Below are 22,732 nucleotides of genomic sequence, written 5' to 3' on the forward strand. Positions count from 1 at the left end.
CTTTCACACCAACAATATTTGATATCCTATCTTTTTGATCCTAGAGAATTCCTAGGGTAGCTTGCATTCTCTGAGTCCTAGAATGTGGCTTCTAACTGGGCATAAAACCCAGAACTATTCTTCCAAAGGAGCAGCATCATATATGCTTATATGGAGCCAGATTCATAGGACAAAAGGAATAGTTTAAGTAAGTAACTAAGTAAGTGTGTGTGTGCGTATACATTTTTAAATGAACCTTTTTATTTGTTCCTTACTCAAGGAAAAGGGTGTGTAAGTCCTTTTGGGGAGGGGGTTGAGTAGATTTTGTCGAACACTGCCATGATGCTAATGCTATATGGTGTCTGACAAGACAGGAAAGTGGCTGGGTTAGGTAGATTGGTTTGGCTTGGGCTTAGCTTCTGAACAACCCCAAGTGTTAATTCATGAGCACTTGTTTGGTATATGTAATAGAAGCAAATTAAATACCCATTGAAAGAAAATTGCATCTGCAATAAAGCCTTTCTCAGTTTGAGGAGGAAAATGGCCTTTTCCCTCTTTCCATTTTCTTGTTAATGCTATTGATTAAACCGCTAAATATTTCAGAGGAACACAGTAAAATATACAGAAAAAAAATGATTCAAATAAAATCTGTTATTCTTCCCTATTATTCTCTCCTTTCTCTGCAAGGATTTGTGTTCCCTGGTTTATGCCCCATGGCAGAGTATTCTGCTTTTTCACTTTTGTACATCCATCTCCATGTGACCTAGGACAACGCAGCTCTTTAAATAGGAAAGACAGAGACTGAGGCAGTGAGGACAGTTTTGCTGTAAATTGGATGCCTGTGGTCCATGTGAATAGTGGATGTCCGATAATGAAATGTCACAGTTACTTTGAATCAAGCGTTCTCCTGGTGAATAGGCAGGCTTGCTGGCTGGATAGAATACTAACAAACTGATAATTTGGTACACTCTTGACAGAATAAGATTAGACTAGATTTAAAGCTTCACTGGACCAAAAGTAGTAAAAAATAGCATTTGTTACAATGACAGTATTTATTAGTTTAAAACAAGAAATTACTGTGTTATGATTAGTACCCCATTATCTTTCATCAAGAAAAGAAATTCTTGCTCTTTCCATGTGCGTGTGTGTGTGTGTGTGAGAGAGAGAGAAAGAGAGAGAGAGAGAGAGAAAGAAAGAAAGAAAGAAAGAAAGAAAGAAAGAAAGAAAGAAAGATTGATTTACCTGTGCATATTACATAAACCCTATCATATTACAAAACCTATAATTAATCAAAGAATGTATCTTAAGAAACTGAATTTTCATTCCCAAACCAGCACAGGTTCCTAGACCTTGTATCATACAGAAAAAATTCAGAACTATTTGGGAACCCAGGCAAAGCACAAGACTTTTCTTCTTGTACTGCAGTTGAACAGCAGTTCCCACCCTCATTAGTTTGGGGAAGTTGTTGAAGTTTATTTATTTCTTATCCTAGTTATTCCCTTGTATATAATCCACCACTAATCCTAGTGGTAGACTAAGAAATTTGAGAATTTTAATCCAATAATTCTTTTTCTTTCTTTCCCAGAGCTAACCAAGTGTGACCCAGATAATTATTGACCAATTAGTCTTTTATTCATAATCAGCAAATTATATGCTAGATTTTATCATAGAAACTGTTGAATTGGGTGATATCAGAGAACATTTTGGCTTCTGAACAGGCTGGATTCAGATTTTGACATTCAGCAGTGGACCAATGCATAATTTTACATCACCCAGCCAAGACATATTCTAGTTGACTAAAAGTTGTATGTTGCTTTTGTAGATTAATGGGCAGCCTTTGATTCAATTCCATGTGATAGACTCTGGAGGAAATTAGCTGCTACATTGATTGAACATTATCTCTTTAATTGATAATAGCATTGTACCAGATGTTACTACACAATTGAAGAATAATCGGAAAGGCAATTCAGCTGAACTTATCCCAACCCAAAAAGGCATTAAACAAGGAACTGTTCTTGCCTCAATACTCTTTAATGTTTACATCAGTGACAACATTACAGTTTTTGCTAAGCCAGAATTCTATCCTCCATCTCTCACCCATTGTCCCATCTCCATTTTTATGTGTTGATGATTTAGATATTCTATCCATAACTCATGTGAGTATGCATAGATTATTTAAAGCTCTATCATTTTACTTCTCTAGGGATGTTGTGTGTTTGTGAGTCTGTGCAGCTTTGAATCAGTGTTGATCCTGGCAATTGCTTGGACAAGTCCCTGTAGTTTTCTTGGCAAGATATTGGAAATAGTTTGCTGTGGCCTCCTTCCTAGGGCTGAGAGAGAGTGACTGGCCCAAGGTACCCACCACCACCACCTCCTCTTCCCCCCCTCCTCTCCTCCTCCTCCTCCTCCTCCTCCTCCTCCTCCTCCTCCTCCTCCTCCTCTTCTTCTTCTTCTTCTTCTTCTTCTTCTTCTTCTTCTTCTTCTTCTTCTTCTTCTTCTTCTTCTTCTTCTTCTTCTTCTTCTTCTTCTTCTTCTTCATCATCATCATCATCATCATCATCATCATCATCATCATCATCTTTTTATCCTGGCTTTTATGCATTTCAGCCAACTCAAGGCAGCAAACATACCTAATACTCCTGCCTTCTATTTTTTCCACAACAATCTTCTGAGGTGGATTGGGCTGAGAGAGAGAGTGATTGGCCCCAAATCACCCAGCCGGCTTTCATGCCTAAGGGAAACCTAGAATTCACAGTCTCCTTTTTAGGCCAGCACCTTAACCACCATGCCAAACTGGCTCTCTAAACTGACTCTAGGGAATACTAAAATGACGGTTAAAACCTTTACGTACTTAAGAGTTTACTTTCAAACTTCTACCTATTGCACCAGCCAAGTGAGTGATCTTAAAATAAGATCTCAAAGAACATCCCTAGAGATAGTTAAATATGCAGGCCAACATAGTAACAACTGTGTTCCAGCAGCAATTAAACTAAGTATACACTACTAAAACTCTCCTGTCTATAACATTCAACTGGGCAAAGCGGTGTGTCATAGGGCAACAATTTTTGAACCAAGGTACCTGAAATGGAAGGAAGGAAGGAAGGAAGGAAGGAAGGAAGGAAGGAAGGAAGGAAGGAAGGAAGGAAGGAAGGAAGGAAGGAAGGAAGGAAGGAAGATTTCTGGTGCTCCCTGCCAGCTTCCCACAAGCAAAATCAATGGGGAAGCCAGAAGCAAGGTGCAAGTCACTCATACTCCCATTGTTTTTTGGGCCTTGGTCATTCTGTTTCTCTGTTTAAGTAAGGAAATATCTCTGAAACAATGACCCAACAGGTCATAGGTTGTCTAGTTTAATGCTAAAATTCTGGCTTTGATGCTATATGGTGCTTAGTTGTGCATCTACAAGGATGCTTCAAGTCATTCAGTCAAAATTCTTAAAAGCTATACAAGTTGTCCTTGGTTTACAATGGCAATTGGGACTGGAATTGCCGTCACTAAGTGACATGGTTACAAAGTGCAATGTCACGTGATTGGCAGTTCCAGTTGCTGTTGTCAAGCAAGCACCTCACTTGACCGCAATGTTTGGCTTCCTGCTGGCTTTCCCATTGACTTTGCTTATGGGAAGCCGGCTGTGAATATCAGAAATTGTGATCATGTGATCATGGCTCACTGTGATGTTGTAATCGCAAGCTGGGCACCAAGCGCCCAGATCACAATCATGTGATCATGGGGATGCTGCAACAGACGGAACTCCAAGGACCGGTTGTAACTACCTCTTGTTCAGCAGTGCTGTAAGCTTGAATAGTCGCTGAATGAGTGGTCATTAAACAAGGACCACCTGTAACACATGACTCTTACTTGACCCTTAATGCCCTTATATGGCTGCATTTCTTTGGGGCATGTCCCGCTAGGTTCTGGTTGAAGCAAATTCTCTGCAGTACTTCCTTGGTCTACTTGCTCTTGTTAAATAGGTTCATCTACTCCCTAAGGAGACAAATCAATCATGTTTGGACATACTACGGCTTTTCTATTCTGGCAATATCTGTACACGGCCTTGATAAAACTTTGGCCAAAGGATTTGGGACTAAAACATTCAAACTAACAGAGCCAGAGTTTCCCATCCCTGTTACAGTGTAATTTCTCCCTCTTCCTGGACTATCCCTAGATATTTTTTCAACTTATTACATAGCCCACACAGGAGACTTTTCTCCTTGACTCGAATTGACATGCTATCCATTAGGGTGACAATGGGCAGATATAGTAGCCTCCCTTATTGAAAACCATGTTTGCATATGTTCTGATATATAGGTGGAAACTACATCACATGTGTTATTAAAGTACCCATTTTACACTCAGTGGTGAACAGTTCTTATAACACCAATTGTCAGAAAATGTAACTGTTTTTTTGATAATGAGGTTATCATTTGTCTTTTATGTGACTAATTTTCAGATACTGCCAAGAAGCCTGCAAAATTTCTATCAATAGCTATAGATTATGGAAGTCATTTGGTGACTTCCTCACATTATTAACTATTTCAGGCTTCTTTTGTAACATGTTAAAAATTATTTGTGGTATTTTATTTTTTATACGACTGGTCTTTGCCCGTAAATAAAATATACTACCTATTACAACATTGTAGTTCTTTCTTCAGAATTTTCAAGGCAATATGCATGAATTTATCCCCTTTTATCATAACAATATCATGAGATAAATTAAAAGATGTTTCTTGCCAAGGCTACCCAACAAGCAGAAACTAAGACTCAAATCAATAGAGATTTGACCTCAGTCCTTCCATATCTACCCTGTATCACCAATTCTTATACATACATACACACACACAAATTTTCTAGTTATATATGTAACTCCTCATGCACCAATGTGTCATGCTTTATATTTTTATTTTTCAGGCTAGTTTAGGAAAAGGCCACCTCTGATCAATGATAAAAAAGTATATGGTCCCAAACTCTGTCTAGGAATTTAAAACTGGAAGATGGTGGGCTCATTTTGGTCTAGGACCTTTTCAGCATTTCTTACCTTACTCTACACCTGCCTCTAGAATATCTAGACAGCTTGCCTCCTGGAGTTGTGGGTGCTCCATTGCTGGAGGTTTTCAAGAAAAGATTGGACAATCATTTGTCTGAGATGGTACAGGGACTCCTGCCTTGGGGGTTGGACTAGAAGAGATCCCTACCAACCCTATGATTCTATGATCTTTCTCTTGAACAAAATAATGGGTCTGGGTCAGTAGGAAAAGACTGTTGCATTCTGGGACACTGAGTTGCAGCTACATGAACCCTTTCATTAATCTTTCCCCATCCCAGACTATATAGAAAATTAGTCAAAGAAAACTATGTTCTCAGCCCTGCCCAAAGGGTTGGTTTTATTATAAACATGGTTTTCATGTTTTGAGTAATTTATTATTAATATAAGGAAAGTTTCTCTGTTGGAACCTCTTTCATATTTCCAGATAACTGAGGAATTGCTATAGTTCAGCACAAAGTTAAATCCATACAGGAAGAGAAAGAAGGATCTCTTGTTTTATTGTTTGGATTTTGTATATTTGTTATTCACAGTTCAGTGCCCTCCCTCCATAATGACCAATATTTTCTTCTCCAAAAAGACTGAAGGACTCAGATTTGAAAGCAAGAGGAGGAGGGGGGAGCTTTTATTTTCTTTTTCTTTTAACATGTTCTCACCAACGTACTTCTCAGCAAGTGATGATGACAGCATGTTAAAATTGAATGGTGTGATTTCTCGGCACATTTCTGAATGAATCATCCTGCAATTTAAGTTAAATAGATGTTTGGCTGGAAAAGCTGCTACCACAATCTAATTTATGATAGGGCCACGTCTGTCTCCACTAATGTGCAATGTGAGTCAGACATGAATGTGAAAAATATGAATTATCACCTTAAAAGCTGATTTTTTTCTTTTTCTGTTATTTAGTTGCTGACCTCTTGCATGTTTTTCTTTTTATCCTTGAAAAACTGGAATGTTTTCTGTTTTTAAGTGGGCCTTAAAGTAGTATGCAACAATTTAATTGTATTTGTATAATTCTATTTACTGCATAATCATAGTGAAAATCAAATCAACTAATCTGCAGCAGGGGGGGAAAAACCCTTAAAAACCCACACAATTGCTGCAGGACTAAAAAGTGAGTTTCTAGGTAATCCTGCTCAGTGGCGCTATAGAATAAAATGGGCTCCACTAACTTCCAATAAAATCAAAATAAACCCAGTTTTGATGAGAACATCATGGCAAGAAGTTTCAGTGCAAAAATTCCATTACCTTCCTTCCTCTGTTTTGCTGTCCAATGCTTTTGATTCTAGAGATCCAAATTTGGTACTAGAGCCCATGATTAAAACTAGATAAGTGATGTAACTGGAACTCTTTCACTGTATTGAACTTTTAGAACTTTAATTGTCTCAGATCTGTGGCCCAAAATGTTAAAGCAAGGAGAAATGATTTTGTTTATTTATTTTATTTTTTTAATTGCATGCCACCTTTCAAATCATAATTCCCCCAAGATAGCTTACAACATCTTAAATGTTGATTTAATTATTTAATTAAAGAAAGAAAATGTACTAAAGCAGTGATTAAAAATACAACATATAAACAGAAGATGCCTCAGCAGATGGTAGTACTTAGCCAGCTTTGGCTAACTCAGAATCTAAGTAGGGTCAACCATAGTTAGTGCCTGAATAGGGGAATCACCTAGGAATTTAAGGGCTAGTGGCTAGATTGGAAAGTTTAAAAAACATACTGGGAGATGGTAATGAGAAACTATTTATATAACATTGCCAAGAAAAAGCTGCAAAGATGCATATATATTTGAAATGTTATCATTAAAGGACTGAAAGAGACAATTTCAGAAGTTAACATTTTAACACATGACCTATTAGTCTCATTCTGCATTTTTCTATTTTTGAATGTGTAGTTTTGTAGAAGGCGTAGTAGGACAATGGCTGACAGAATATTTTTGGAAAACAGGGTGTCCTGAGAGGTAGAGTGTAGGTGCTGGGTTTAACAGGTGACTGAACCTGTCAAATTGCCATCGCACAGCCTTGCCTTTCCCATGCCACCCTTCCAACCGATTTTTCATATGATATTGGTAGATGCAGCTATGTGCTATCTTGGTGTTTGTTTCCATAGAAACTGATGCAGAAGGGGAAAGAGGGTAACAAGGAAGGACAAAGGGGAAATATCAGTTAATGTTGTACAATAAATGTAGACTCTGAATGGTTAGATATTTCCTGATGGTCTTTATTCATACTCAGTGATCTTACATTTTGACTTCTAAAAGCACTAAAGAGAGAGAAAAAGAAAGAAAGATGCAATTTGTTATTTGAAATATATCTACAGCTTCATCTCAGGATTCCTATGTGACCTTCAAAATGGGTGATCATGTACTAGATGAATTCAGATAGTTAACCAAGTGAGAACCAACAACTGAATGTGCTAGTTTTCAGTATGTTCTGCACATTGTGGAGAAGACTTTTCCACAACTGCACATATTTTTAATCACTTGTGAAAGTATGGTATTTTTCCCACTGTCTACTTAGATTTCACACCATGTCATATATCATGATGGTTCTTAACATGATTGTTAGGAATATTATCACTAACTTGATTGATGAAAGCAGGGACAGAATGCAGCTCAGGACTGATAAAGATGTAGTAAGATCCATAATCCAATTCTAGGTGGTTGAGGGAGCTAGCATAAATGATTTCAGAACCACTGAGTGTAATCTTCAAAAAACTCCTGAAGGATTGATAAGATGCCAGAAGGCTGGAAAAGTGCAAAAAGTTCCAAAGTTCAGTGGAAGAAAGGAGAGGAGGCTACAGATCGGTATATTTAATGTCTATATTGGGCAACAGATTGTCAAGCAATATGTCAGCAAGTATTTAGAAAAGGACGCTGCCATAATCCAGAACCAGCATAGATTTTTGTCAAGAACCATCTTGTCAGATTAACCTTACAGGTAGTTCTTGTTTAGCAACTGCCTCTTCTTCTCATGTAGTAGAAATGGACAAAGAAAGTATTCAGAAATTTCAAGGCCTCTACCCTTCTGCCCTGACTGAGAAATAACCTTAATTACCCTTAATAATATTCTAGCCCTAGTTTCAGCCTTTAGCTTAACTTTGGTTAAGCTTTAGGTTAGGTATGGTGCAAACAAATCCTTGTATCACAGTATATCATCTAAAGATTGTGTGTGTGTGTGTGTGTGTGCGCACATGGGAAGGTGGTGAGGAAAAAGGATTTAGTCATTCCTCAAGCTGCTGCTAATGTCCTAACCATGTTAAGATGAAGCCAAAAAGAAACATTGGTTCTCATAATTTGGAAAAAGCATCACTCTTGCAAGGCATACAGATACTGTATTCTATATTTGGAACTGCAGTACTTTTACGAGTTATTATAAAGTATCATTGCAAAATGACGTGTGTGTAACTCATGCCCAGTTGTGAAGTCCTGTATTTATAAAATAAGCATAACTTTATTTCAATTGTGATTAAGGTGATGAATACATTTTCCTTAATCACAGGATTAAGAGAGATTTGCTTATAATTCATTACACTACTTTCAAGTATGTCTAAACAGTATGTTTCCTCTCATTCTGTAATACCTCATAATGTTGCTCTAGAACAGTGTTTCTCAACCTTGGCAACTTTAAGATACATGGACATCAACTCCCAGAATTCCCCAGCCAGCATGGACGTTCTGGGAGTTGAAGTCCAGACATCTTAAAGTTGCTGAGGTTGAGAAACACTGCTCTAGAGTTTCACACATCCAACAGTACTTTTATTAAACAAAGTATTGCAGTGGCATATACAGTTTTGGTGTGCTGTTGGTGAATCACCATATTTTCTTCCAAATTGAGAAGTTTGCAAAAGGATTCTCTACATCAGGGTTTTTCAACCTTGGCAACTTTAAGATGTCTGGACTTCAACTCCCAGAATTCCCCAGCCAGCATGAGTATTCTGGGAGTTGAAGTCCAGACATCTTAAAGTTGCCAAGGTTGGGAAACACTGCTCTAAATTAAAATCCAGCTTCTTTTGTTCTCTGGTGCATTTGTACTGGAAGCATTACTGGTAGTATATATTAAAACAGCTGTGACTGTTTCCAGAATTGTGCAGCTGCTGTTTAATGAGTTGCCAACGGATGTTTGCATTTCTCTTCCCATGCATGTCAAAGAATATTTTTGTAATCAGATCTGATGCTTTGCAAAGCCTTAATTGATGAATACCATCACTGAGAAATTACTGTTAAAACATTGCTCTACCTTTGGGTTGCACAAGAAGTAAATCACTATTTTTGGTTTTGAAAGCTTTTGGTATTTTCTCTGTTGCCTTTGTCATAGATTTTTAGGTTCAGGTCACTGATAACTTAAAAGCAGCAGCAACTCAGTTTGCTGGCTTTAGGGAAACCAACAGAAGTCAGACACTTGGACGTGTAAATGAATATAGTCCTAGGCATAGCATGGTTAGACATTATCATCATCACATTTTCATCCAGTTCAAAAACACCATTCACCTCCTCTTTGTCCTTATGAGGAGACTGGAAACTTTTGATCTCAAGAAACCGCAGTTCCTCATTCATTATACGTGAACTCAGGGGACAATAGCTTCAAATTCCAGAACAAGCCAGGATTTGAAACCATAGTAGTAGCAATCATAGGGATCAATCACAGTGGAAACTCTACCCTAGCCCAAAGAAGCAGGAAGTGTGAAATGGTGGCTGATGGTGCTGGCCAGAGCCAATAATGTACATGGGAGGTCTATCAGTTGGCCAGAAGTTGAAGCCTGAAATGAGCTGCAGCTGTGGTTAAGCAAGGAGGTTATCCAGGGTTGACTGAAGCAAAATACAGTGAAAATGTAGGGAACAGGAGAGAAGGAGTTTGGTGGTTGGTGTGCCAGTGGTATACCTCAGCATGGACAATGCTTATCCTATTTTAAGAGGAGTAGGAGTTGGGCAAAGACAGTGATTCAAAATAGCAAAAATATAATTCTTTGCTGCCATCTAGTTGTCAATATTTAGGCAGTCCTACCATTGTATGCATCTATTTGCTTGCACAGATATTCTCTGTCTCTGTCTCTCTCTCTTTTGAGTCCTTGAAAGGTACTTGATGCCCTATAAAGAATGTTATCATGCAGTCAATATCGTGCGAGCCAAATATTTATTCCCTCTCTGCCTGTGACCCACCTATAGCTTCCTATGAGCAATTTCAATTTCTAGAGTTAAAAAAAAATCTCTTTTGGTGTGCTTTGATACTGAAAGAAACTTTTTAGAGGGGAAAATGGACAAGAAAGGATAATTCATTTCTTCTCTCCTCCCCTTCAGTCTTAATTGGCCTGCTTGAAAGTGCTTTTCTGGTTTAAAAGGATTCTCTCTCTCTCTCTCTCTCTCTCTCTCTCACACACACACACACACACACACACACAAACACACAGACCACTTTCCCCCCTCACAGCTTCCTCATAAAGTAGGTTATGCTGAGAAATGTGATCGGTGGTTTGAGACTACCCAGTTTTATGGCTGAGCACAGATCTGAACCCAGATCTCCCCAGTTTTACTTTGACAGTCTAACATTATCTCCTGTGCAACTGGCTAATGCCATGGAACCATTTTTACAAACATAAAACCCAAAACAACATCCAAGGTATTATTAAATCTAGTACATTTAAGCCAGCAATAAAAAACTGGTAGAAGTATTAAAGATTAAACACCTGCTAGAAGGAAACAGCAGGCATCACTGCAAAAACCCCTCTTTCCTTGCAGCTATCTTCATACCATTTTGGCTGGTGACATACAGAGAAGAGCCTCCAAGGAGGATCTGAACAACTAGGCAGGAATACATAGGATAAAGCAAACTTTTCCAATGTTGTAATATAACCAGAACTTCCTGAATACCACATGAGATCACATTGTCACTATAACATGAATCAGTAAAACTGCTGTAAAAATGCCCAGTTTCAGTTTTGGGAATTACAGTAAAGCATTTCATAGGAAACCTTTAAAATAGTGTGAGGACTAGCAGTGCAAATAGGAATATAGTAGGATATACATCAATGCAAAAAGAACCCAACTCAAAGAACTTAAATTCATCTGTAATTCCACATGTAATTTACAGCAAAAGCACACTGATTTTTTATGATTTTGCGTCATCAAATTGGCTCTTAGCAATAACATAGATAGATTTTCTCCATGAGTTCTGTCCCTAATCTAGTCCTTCAGGTCTTCCACTGGTAGACCCACCACCACACTAACTGAGTTCCTCCACCTTGCTGTCAGTTGTCCTCTTCTCTTTCTTTCCACCTTTCCTAGCATTATAGGCTTATTCAGAGAACAAGGTCTTCATGTAATGTATCTGAAGTATGATAATTTGAGCCTGGTGATTTGTGCCTTGAGTAAGAACTTTGGGTTGACTTGTCTGATGATCCATTTGTTTATTTTCTTGGCTCTCTTGGCTGTTCTTGGTGTTTTCAGGAGTTTTCTCCAAAACAACAACAAACTGCACTGATTTCCCTGATTTGTTAGGGACATACAGTCAGGTCCAGAAATATTGGGACATCGACACAATTCTAACATTTTTGGCTCTATACACCACCACAATGGATTTGGAATGAAACAAACACAATGTGCGTTAACTGCAGACTGTCAGCTTTAATTTGAGGGTATGTACATCCAACTCAGGTGAACGGTGTAGGAATTACAACAGTTTGCATATGTGCCTCCCACTTGTTAAGGGACCAGAAATAATGGGACAATTGGCTTCTCAGCTGTTCCATGGCCAGGTGTGTGATATTCCCTCAGTACCCCAATTACAATGTGCAGATAAAAGGCCCAGAGTTCATTTCAAGTGTGCTATTTGCATTTGGAATCTGTTGCTGTCAACTCTCAAGATGAGATCCAAAGAGCTGTCACTATCAGTGAAGCAAGCCATCATTAGGCTGAAGAAACAAAACAAACCCATCAGAGAGATAGCAAGAACATTAGGCGTGGCCAAAACAACTGTTTGGAACATTCTCAAAAAGAAGGAACGCACCGGTGAGCTCAGCAACACCAAAAGACCCGGGAGACAACGGAAAACAACTGTGGTGGATGACCGAAGAATCCTTTCCCTGGTGAAGAAAACACCCTTCACAACAGTTGGCCAGATCAAGAACACTCTCCAGGAGGTAGGTGTATGTGTGTCAAAGTCAACAATCAAAAGAAGACTTCACCAGAGTGAATACAGAGGGTTCACCACAAGATGTAAACCATTGGTGAGCCTCAAAAACAGGAAGGCCAGATTAGAGTTTGCCAAACGACATCTAAAAAAGCCTTCACAGTTCTGGAACCACATCCTATGGACAGATGAGACCAAGATCAACTTGTACCAGAGTGATAGGAAGAAAAGAGTATGGAGAAGGAAAGGAACTGCTCATGATCCTAAGCATACCACCTCATCAGTAAAGCATGGTGGTGGTAGTGTCATGGTGTGGGCATGTATGGCTGCCAATGGAACTGGTTCTCTTGTATTTATTGATGATGTGAGTGCTGACAAAAGCAGCAGGATGAATTCTGCAGTGTTTCGGGCAATATTATCTGCTCACATTCAGCCAAATGCTGCAGAACTCATTGGACGGCGCTTTACAGTACAGATGGACAATGACCCAAAGCATACTGCAAAAGCAACCAAAGAGTTTTTGAAGGGACAGAAGTGGAATGTTATGCAATGGCCAAGTCAATCACCTGACCTGAATCCCATTGAGCATGCATTTCACTTGCTGAAGACAAAACTGAAGGGAAAATGCCCCAAGAACAAGCAGGAACTGAAGACAGTTGCAGTAGAGGCCTGGCAGAGCATCACCAGGGATGAAACCCAGCGTCTGGTGATGTCTATGCGTTCCAGGCTTCAGGCTGTGATTGACTGCAATGGATTTGCAACCAAGTATTAAAAAGAGAAAGTTTGATTTATGATTATTATTCTGTCCCATTACTTTTGGTCCCTTAACAAGTGGGAGGCACATATGCAAACTGTTGTAATTCCTACACTGTTCACCTCAGTTGGATGTACATACCCTCAAATTAAAGCTGACAGTCTGCAGTTAAAGCACATTGTGTTTGTTTCATTCCAAATCCATTGTGGTGGTGTATAGAGCCAAAGATGTTAGAATTGTGTCGATGTCCCAATATTTCTGGACCAGACTGTAAGTTGTCATCACAGAAGAATCTAAAATAGGAATTACAAAGCTATATATTATAATGGTCTACTTTTTCTGGTATCTTGACAGGGCCCTTTTCGCATGACTCCTGATTTTGCTGCATCTCCTGCAGTTGGGTATATTCCCCTAAGCCAGAAACCTGAAGCAGTGGTACATGCTATGAAGGTACGTATTTATATTTGTGTGTGCATCAAGTCTTATTTTGCATTCTGGCACAAAGGGGATAATTGCTTTGATAGCCACTGAGATATCCGTTGCCAGTTTTCTGCACTTGGTGTCCTCTAGAATGTTGAGCCCCGAAGGACATCAGATTGGAGAAAACTGCTGAAATATAGAATGGGGAATCTAATGGTATTCCAGCTTTTAAAAGTTTTGCCTGAATATGTGCTGTTCATTCACAGTATAAGTAATGGCAGTACTGGGCAATAGGATAGACAGCAAAAGAAACAAAAGTGCTATTGCATAGCTATGTATTTCTAATGAATGAGATACAAGGAAAGAGTTTGGAGCTGGCAGTAACACATGACAGACTTTCTCAGATTGGATAACCAGCAACCATTAATTAAACCACCTCAGTTTGCTTGGTTCATCTGTTCTCTGAAAGCAGTCACTAGCTGGTTCCCAGCGTGCCATTTCTGACTCTGAGCTTTGGGATTTGATAATGATTCAATCCACTGCTTTCCTTTGAGACAGTTGAGTATATTGCAGACATATGAAGGCCAAATGAGTTTGCGCCACAGTCTGCATCCACCTGGATCAATAATTAATTCTTTCCTTTTCATTTAAGATCTAGCATTATTTGTGAGTTAGCAAATCCCTCTTGTTTCCCTTGTATCCTTCCCCATAGAAAAAAGAAAGCAATGGATTGAAGTATTTCAAGCCATGCAAACTTGCCATTGTCTTAAAGTTAGTGAGTTATACAATTTTAAAGTAGGTTAAGATAAGTAAGCAAATGGCCCAATTTTATAATTGAGGATTTAAAAAGAAGCAGGAAAAAGGAAATAGAGTACTAGTCTAATTCTAAGCAATCAACATGCAGTTATATCATAGAAAAATAATATGTAATTCTGGAAAGTATACTTTACACACAACTATGGATTTGAATAAAAATTGATTGCAATGTTATCCTCAGTTTTGGAATCCAAGAAAAACATACTGGATTTTGCAACCAGAATGTATTCATTTATTATAGCATTTATATCCAGACACAATCCAATAGATTCTGGGCTGCTCACATACAATCATAAAAACATAGTATCCTATCATCAATAAGATTCAATTCAATAACAAAATTAAAAATGCTTTAAAAAGCTCCTTAAACTCCAAATGTTCACCAGAGAAGCATGGTCTTCACTCAGACATGTGAGTGGGGGACCATCCAAATGTCAGAGAGTAAGCTATTCCACAGATAAGGGGCTACCAACAAAAATGCCTGGTTCCAATTTCCCAATCCCTTAACATCTGGAATCTGCAGTATCCCCTCCTGGTCTGATCACACAAGATGGTGTAGTGCTGTTGTGGAAGATACTTGTCACAGCAAGAAGATCTAGTGGTACACACCAGTTTTCCTCTGTGCCTCTGTATATAAACTTTTTTAGGTCTTTGACTTTTTCAGAGCAACGGTATGTTTTCCATTTTCTTGTTAGGAGGCTCTCTAGTTACTTTCTACTTCCCTAACGTGTTATTAATCTTTAAGATACATTTAAAGGCCAGCCACATGGAGGAAAGAGGGGGTAAATCTGTGAACTTATGCTGTCTAGAGAAATGTTTCTGACTGCTGATAAGTAAATATAAGCAATATATTTACAAGAAGAAGTTAGAATCACAAAATGGGCACTTTCTCAGAAGCAGAACCTCAGCGGAGGCTGGGTCTTAGAACAGGGCTATGTACCTGCTGGACTTAACAGGTTTTATCTGCTGTCATTCTCTGAGCAGGAGAAATGATGTAGTTTGCATCATTTTCCTTTAACACATTCTTTTTCTATATCTCTATTATTTGTGTTGGCATTTAGGTATTTATTTTATAGCCACTCTCTCAAAATGACTCAGGAAGGCATCCCCCCGCCCCCAGAGAGAGAGAGAGAGAGAGAGAGAGAGAACACGACAGTAAATTGTCATAAAATATAAAATATGATAAAACTAATATAAAAATTATGCCAAGGCAACTCAACAAACAATCATATTGGACAGGATCACAAATCTCCCTGACCCAGGGCCTGGGGTAAAAGCCAGGTCTTTAAGGCTTTAGAAAAAGTAGACAAGGATAGGTGCATCTGTATTTTGGCAGGAGTGCTCTTCCATAGGACAGGTCCAGCGACATGTCGCCTGGTCCCATAAGATGTTGTTGCTTATATCAGCACTAGGTAGTACTGTCACTAGGTAGACCAGACCAGAAATTCAACTTCACAGGAAAATCAGAACTACACTTTATTGAGTTTGACTATAAATAACATAATCTTGCTGTACCTCCCCTCTTTCTTATACGCCAGTGAATCAGGGAGTTGTCTGCCTGAGCTGCTTCCAGATATTATCTTGTTTCCCAGGGCTTAAAGAATGTTTCAGCCCTCCTTGCCTAGGTAACAGTTCTTGCATATTTCTGTCAAGTTCACCTCCCTTACTCTTTACACTTAAGAGATGGGACCTGGAGCAAGCTGACCTTGTTGGACCTTATTGGATGGGCACAACTAGCCAGAGACAGGTGATTCTGCAAATCACCTGGCCTTGTGCTATGAATTTTAAAGGTGATAACTAAGGCTTTCAGTTGCCCCTGGAAGCCCATTGGTAACCAATGCAGCTTGCAAAGTAGAGGTGGTGTATGGGTGGACTGAGGTGCACCGTAACTACTTGTGCCACTGCATTCTGGACTAGCTGCACCTTCTGGTGGTCTTCAAGGGCACCCTTATGTAGAGTGCCTTGCAGTAATCTAGACACAAGGTGAGCAAAGCATGAGAGACCATGAATCAGGTCTTTCAATCCAAGAAAGTGTGCAACTGGTGCACAAGATTTTTTAAATAAGTTGTATTTTATTTTCACCTCATTGATTGCCTCTGAATCCTGGAATCTGCATTTCACCATTTCCTGTTGTAAATCTATTAGGAAAACAGCTGGGCAGATTCTTTCTGATGAAGAGTGTCCTGTAGGTAAAGAGGAAGCTGTGAGAGGAAGGGAAGAGAATACATTAGGTACATGAAGAATGTAAACAAATCATAGTTAAAAGAGATTACACAAGTTGTTCCTGCTTGGTATAACATTGTAGCCAATTAATAAGTGGGGATCTTTTGAACCAGTCTTAATGGCCTGAATGTTGGACAGCTGTTGAGGAGATCCAAGCCTGGGAAGAAACTCAGAGCAAAGGACTGGAACCAATCAGAGCCTCTGGAAAGGTGCTCAAACTGGAAAGCTGGAAAGCTGCTCAGACTTTTGAGGAAATAAAAGATGCTGAAAATCTTCTAGCAAAGAAAGAAGAATTCTGACATGTGCTTTGCCTCTCAAGCTGCAATCTTTTTCTACAATGTACTTTAGCTTCCATTTAGCAAACCAGTTCCTGCCTTCATGGGTGGGAAGCTGATTGGCCCTTTTTTACACTGGCTTCTGGGGTAATCATTGCTACTTGAATCATTCTGAAGTAAGGACCATTAAGCAGGAGTTTTAGGGCTATAAGGATGATTTTTTTCTCTCTACATGTAACATATAAATGCAACAAGACAAAAAAAAAACTATTATAAAACGTTGTGTCTTACTGCTGTGGGGGTTGCATATACCCACAAAGATTTATGAGCCAGAGATACTGATAAGCTCTGGATGTTAAGCACAGATTTACTGTAATAAGGTGAAAATAGGCAATAAGAATTCTGCTAAGATTTCTGTGGTTGTTTGCCTCCCTGGCTTTGCAGCATGGTGATCCAAAAGCAGTATTCATATTGTGAATCTATCCCTCTTCTTCCAGTGTCCTATTACATTCATCCAAGCACCACAACAGCAAAAACATTATGCAATGGGAGGATATAAATGGATGAAAATTGGTGAACGAGAATTAACAATTCTGTTACTTTGATGAAGTGCTTGTTCTTAATCACCTGTACTAATCTAATCTTTAGAACAAAAAGACACTTCCCTAGTAGCTTTCCCTAATTAGAACACACACCTCTCTGGTTACCTCATTGAGAAAGTAATGTAATTGATTGGGGATATCTCTGGGGAGTTTCTGCTGGAATTGAGTGCACAAAAGGGACAGGTATATTGTAAATTGGAATCACTAATTTGTGGAATAGTTGTTAACCATGTCCTAGTGATATCAGAGGTTAGTGTGCTCACTGGAGACACAGATCCAAATATGGATTGAGAGAGGATCAGTTCAACACAGGTGGCAGAACCAATTCCACAGAGAACCCTGTCCACTTTCTCTGATTCCACAAGATGAAACGAACTGAGGTAATTTCACAAGATACCATCCCTGTTATCTTATGCTGCACCTAAGTATGAGTGAATATAAGCATTTTTTCCCCCCAGCAAAATGGCTAACAAATATGCTATAGCAGCCTTAAGGAAGATCACCCCTATAAGTTATGGGCCATTGCAAAGAGGGCTGCTGGATGACATTCTGCTGACACAATAAGGGCAGAGAAGTAATGATACCTTGCTGCCGTTATCGCTAAAGTGTTGGCCGAATTTTGGGTGTGTATCTGTGTTTGGCCAAACCTGTTCATTGTCTTTTCCCCTGCTGGTGTATTTGGCATTTCTTCTCTTACTTCAGCTCTCTGAGCTCCTTGAACCACCCTGGATTTGTGAACAAGAGATTGTCCCAGTCAGAGCAATCATGTCCAATGCCTTTGTTATTTCCAAATTCCAGAAATTGGCCTGGGTTGTGACAAAATTATCCACCATATCACTGGGAAGATCCTCAAGTACTTGCTGAAGACAGATCCATAAGATACCTGGACACACTTATGGAAGTTGATGGTATCAAAGAGCTCCATACTAACCAGAAAGTTATCTGAACATGATAAAAGATTGTTGGCAACTTTCAAACCACAAACTTGAGGCAAAGACTAGATCAAGCATATGTCCAGCTCTGTAGGGCAGGCCTGTAGTTACCATGGAAGCCATGAATTCCTGAGCCACCCCAATTTCTGCTCCCAGGACACTGAGGTTAAAATCTTTGAGCACTAATAACTGTGGTGAATCCAACACTAGCCCCACCAAATGAGATCCAAAAACTTGAACATAGATGCTGTTGGTGAAGGGTGGGGCATTAAACCCCAGTTTTTCCCTTCAGCCCAACTTCAGGAACAGACACTTGCATCCAGCCATCTGATGAGAAAGTCCTTTGGTCAACATCAAGGACTCAGGAAGGATTATTGCCACCATCCCTCTTTGTTGAATTGTGACTGATGAAACACCCGATAAACTGGTAGGCAGATCTCGGATAAGGCTATATCATCCCTGCCAATCCAGGGCTTGATTATACAGTGGGGCAAAAAAGTATTTAGTCAGCCACCAATTGTGCAAGTTCTCCCACTTAAAAAGATGAGAGAGGCCTGTAATTTTCATCATAGGTATACCTCAACTATGAGAGACAAAATGAGAAAAAAAATCCAGAAAATCACATTGTCTGATTTTTAAAGAATTTATTTGCAAATCATGGTGGAAAATAAGTATGTGGTCAATATCAAAAGTTCATCTCAATACTTTGTTATATATCCTTTGTTGGCATTGACAGAGGTCAAACGTTTTCTGTAAGTCTTCACAAGGTTTTCACACACTGTTGCTGGTATTTTGGCCCATTCCTCCATGCAGATCTCCTCTAGAGCAGTGATGTTTTGGGGCTGTCGCTGGGCAACACGGACTTCCAACTCCCTCCAAAGGTTTTCCATGGGGTTGAGATCTGGAGACTGGCTAGGCCACTCCAGGACCTTGAAATGCTTCTTACGAAGCCACTCCTTCGTTGCCCGGGCGATGTGTTTGGGATCATTGTCATGCTGAAAGACCCAGCCACGTTTCATCTTCAATGCCCTTGCTGATAGAAGGAGGTGTTCACTCAAAATCTCACGATACATGGCCCCATTCATTCTTTCCTTTACACGGATCAGTCGTCCTGGTCCCTTTGCAGAAAAACAGCCCCAAAGCATGATGTTTCCACCCCCATGCTTCACAGTAGGTATGGTGTTCTTTGAATGCAACTCAGCATTCTCTCTCCTCCAAACACAACGAGTTGAGTTTAGACCAAAACGTTCTACTTTGGTTTCATCTGACCATATGACATTCTCCCAATCCTCTTCTGGATCATCCAAATGCTCTCTAGCAAACTTCAGACGGGCCCGGACATGTACTGGCTTAAGCAGGAGGACACGTCTGGCACTGCAGGATTTGAGTCCCTGGCGGCATAGTGTGTTACTGATGGTAGCCTTTGTTACTTTGGTCCCAGCTCTCTGCAGGTCATTCACTTGGTCCCCCCGTGTGGTTCTGGGATTTTTGCTCACCATTCTTGTGATCATTTTGACCCCATGGGGTGAGATCTTGCGTGGAGCCCCAGATCAAGGGAGATTATCAGTGGTCTTGTATGTCTTCCATTTTCTAATTATTGCTCCCACAGTTGATTTCTTCACACCAAGCTGCTTGCCTATTGCAGATTCAGTCTTCCCAGCCTGGTGCAGGTCTACAATTTTGCTTCTGGTGTCCTTCGACAGCTCTTTGGTCTTGGCCATAGTGGACTTTGGAGTGTGACTGTTTGAGGTTGTGGACAGGTGTCTTTTATACTGATAACAAGGTCAAACAGGTGCCATTACTACAGGTAACAAGTGGAGGACAGAGGAGCCTCTTAAAGAAGTAGTTACAGGTCTGTGAGAGCCAGACATCTTGCTTGTTTGTAGGTGACCAAATACTTATTTTCCACCATGATTTGCAAATAAATTCTTTAAAAATCAGACAATGTGATTTTCTGGATTTTTTCCCCCATTTTGTCTCTCATAGTTGAGGTTTACCTATGATGAAAATTACAGGCCTCTCTCATCTTTTTAAGTGGGAGAACTTGCACAATTGGTGGCTGACTAAATACTTTTTTGCCCCACTGTACATGCTGGGCTGGTTTGTTTCTGCTTGATCAAGTTGTGGAATATCATGATCTTATTACATGCTCTGGCATTCAGTAGCAGTAGCCTGAGCACAAGATCCAAGGGGTATGATATCCAAGATTTAAGGATTACAATTGTTATTTTTGTTAGCGATGGCTAACAAATCCTCTTTCACTGAAATTAACAGTTGTATTCGCAGATGATTTCTGAGATTTTTATAGATCCTACTTTTTCACAGTAGGGTTAAGAAGTAGGAATTTACTTCTTTAAATATTAATATGATGCCATCATATTTTCAGTAGGTTCTGGAATAGTTGTTGAACTTCATATTACTGACATAGATAACATTCAGGCATATATCTCAGGACATATGGAGACTAATAAGTAGCATTTTCTTGAGTAAAAATAAGTAATAATTACTACTACTGTAATCTACAAAATCAGACTAAAAGTCCAGTTAGCCTAACATGCTTTTTCCAACAATGGTTGGTCAAATGATTCATACATAACCAGAACACAAGGAGAAACTATATCTTACTGTTTGTCTTCAACATCTAGTAAATAGGTGTTTAAGAGAAAGGTTTAACTTTGACAAAAAGACAGTTGGAATTGAATTATATAAGATGGAATTTGAGATTGTGTTATGTACAAATGATGAACGTGTGGCTGCTAAAATGTATAAGTTTTTACTGAAATTTGAAATGGAAGAAGAACAAGTTAAAGAGTATATGATAAAATGGGCCAAGACTTTTGGTTATAATATATAGATGGACCAATGGAAGAAGATGTGGTTGAAAGGACTGAAATTTACATTATGTTATAACTTAAAAGAGAACTTTTACAAAATGTTGTACCATTGGTATATGACATCAGAAAAATTATTTTGGATATATACAGATACTTCAAAATTATGCTGGAAATGTGGAAAACATGAGGCGTCATTTTATCATGCATGGTAGACTTGTAAAAAAGCTAGAAATTTCTGGGTCCAAATACACATCGTGAATTTTAAAGATTAGCATTCAGCTGAAACCAGATTTTTTTTGTTGGGACTTATGGACAGTCAACTAGAAAAAACTCATGGATTGCAGCAAAATTATTATATACACAAAGATGGAAAGATTTGGATGGAGGAATGGTTGGTGAAGATGACAGAATTTGCAGAAATGGTTCCTTGTCTTCCTAAGTACATTTATTAGTGACTGGAAACCCTTTATGGTCTTTTTGCTGAAAATGGAAAAAAATGAACTGGTGCTTTATGGATTTGATGATTAGAAAGGGTAAAATATGGAAAGAAGGGAATCATGATGTAACCTTAAAGAGGGAGGACAAATGATAAATGTATTTTTTGCTGCTGTAAAGAAGATCAAAAGCTGCTGCTTTTTCCTTTTCTTCTTTTCCTTTTCTTTACCTATTCACCACTTTTCTTTATTCTTTTCTCTTTTTCTTAAATTTGTATCATTTTTACAATTATATAAAATTCTTCAATAAAAATAATTTTAAAAATTGAGTAAATAGGTTTATAATAATAGGATTGGTATAACAAAGATTGCAGAAACATTATTATTCCGTATATGTATATGTATATGTATGTAGCACCCAGAAAATGGAATTTGTTTCTGCTGGCAAGACAAGCACCTGGCAAGTTTCCTTTCATGGGACATCCTTCTCTTGCAATCCATTGGTGGAATTTCAGGAATAATAGGAGTTTGCGCTTCAGGGGAAATTGATGAATATTATTTCTCTCCTTTCCTTCATGGAAGTATACTTTGGATCTAAGCCAGTAGAAGAGTGTGAGGTTTTCATCAAACTTGTGAAAGTTTCCATTCACAAGTGATTACAATTCTCCTTGAGAAAATGATTTGAGTATTAAAACATAGACAACTGCTTTTTGCCATCAAGCTTAGAACTGTCTACATTGGCCTTTTCCAACCTTCTCTCCAGATTGTGGAAATTCTGATCCTAATACAAATGAGGATCACCAGGCTGAGGAGGGCTGTGCTGGACTGACTGATAGCTCTCTTGGGTTCAGAGATGTCTTCCTAGAAAAGAATGTGGTGAATGTATGGGCTCTACTACCAAGCTGTAGCTATTCCAGAGTGAACCCCCACACTGTAGTATTTTCCAAATCTTTATATAGTGATAGAGAACTTTCTTTATTAATTTGCACTGAAATAATTTTCAGCTGGAGCAATATAGGAACTGAATTAAACCACTGGTCTTCCTAGTTCATTATCAGCACAGCTTGAGATCTCATCTGTTGTATTGTTTTTTTCAGTGTTGGGAACTAGATAATGTCATAGCTATATCAGTAAGATCCAGTGAGGATGTGTTTGATGTGTACGTGTTTATGTAATGTTAAAAATCAATTACATACTTTCCTGGATCTCCTACCATGCCAACCACTAATTTAAGTTTAGAGCTGCCTATGAATGAAAGACTTGGATAGTATTCCATAATATTTTATTGGTGCATTGTA

The 22,732-nt window shown here is 38.9% G+C and overlaps 1 protein-coding gene across 2 annotated transcripts in view; it reads left to right on the forward strand.

The window, feature by feature from the left end:
* CCDC85C (coiled-coil domain containing 85C) overlaps nt 1–22,732 on the forward strand; it is a 186,755-nt gene that overhangs the window by 154,070 nt on the left and 9,953 nt on the right. For both annotated transcript variants that reach the window (XM_088149860.1, XM_088149861.1), the window contains one exon: nt 13,253–13,348. In XM_088149860.1, coding sequence (XP_088005986.1) covers nt 13,253–13,348 — 96 coding nt within the window. The remainder of the gene's footprint in view (nt 1–13,252; nt 13,349–22,732) is intronic.

This window comes from Python bivittatus, unplaced genomic scaffold, assembly GCF_059951505.1.
Source record: "Python bivittatus isolate LINGU-HERP-01145 unplaced genomic scaffold, Pbiv_v1 ctg000580_np1212, whole genome shotgun sequence".
Lineage (NCBI taxonomy): Eukaryota > Metazoa > Chordata > Lepidosauria > Squamata > Pythonidae > Python > Python bivittatus.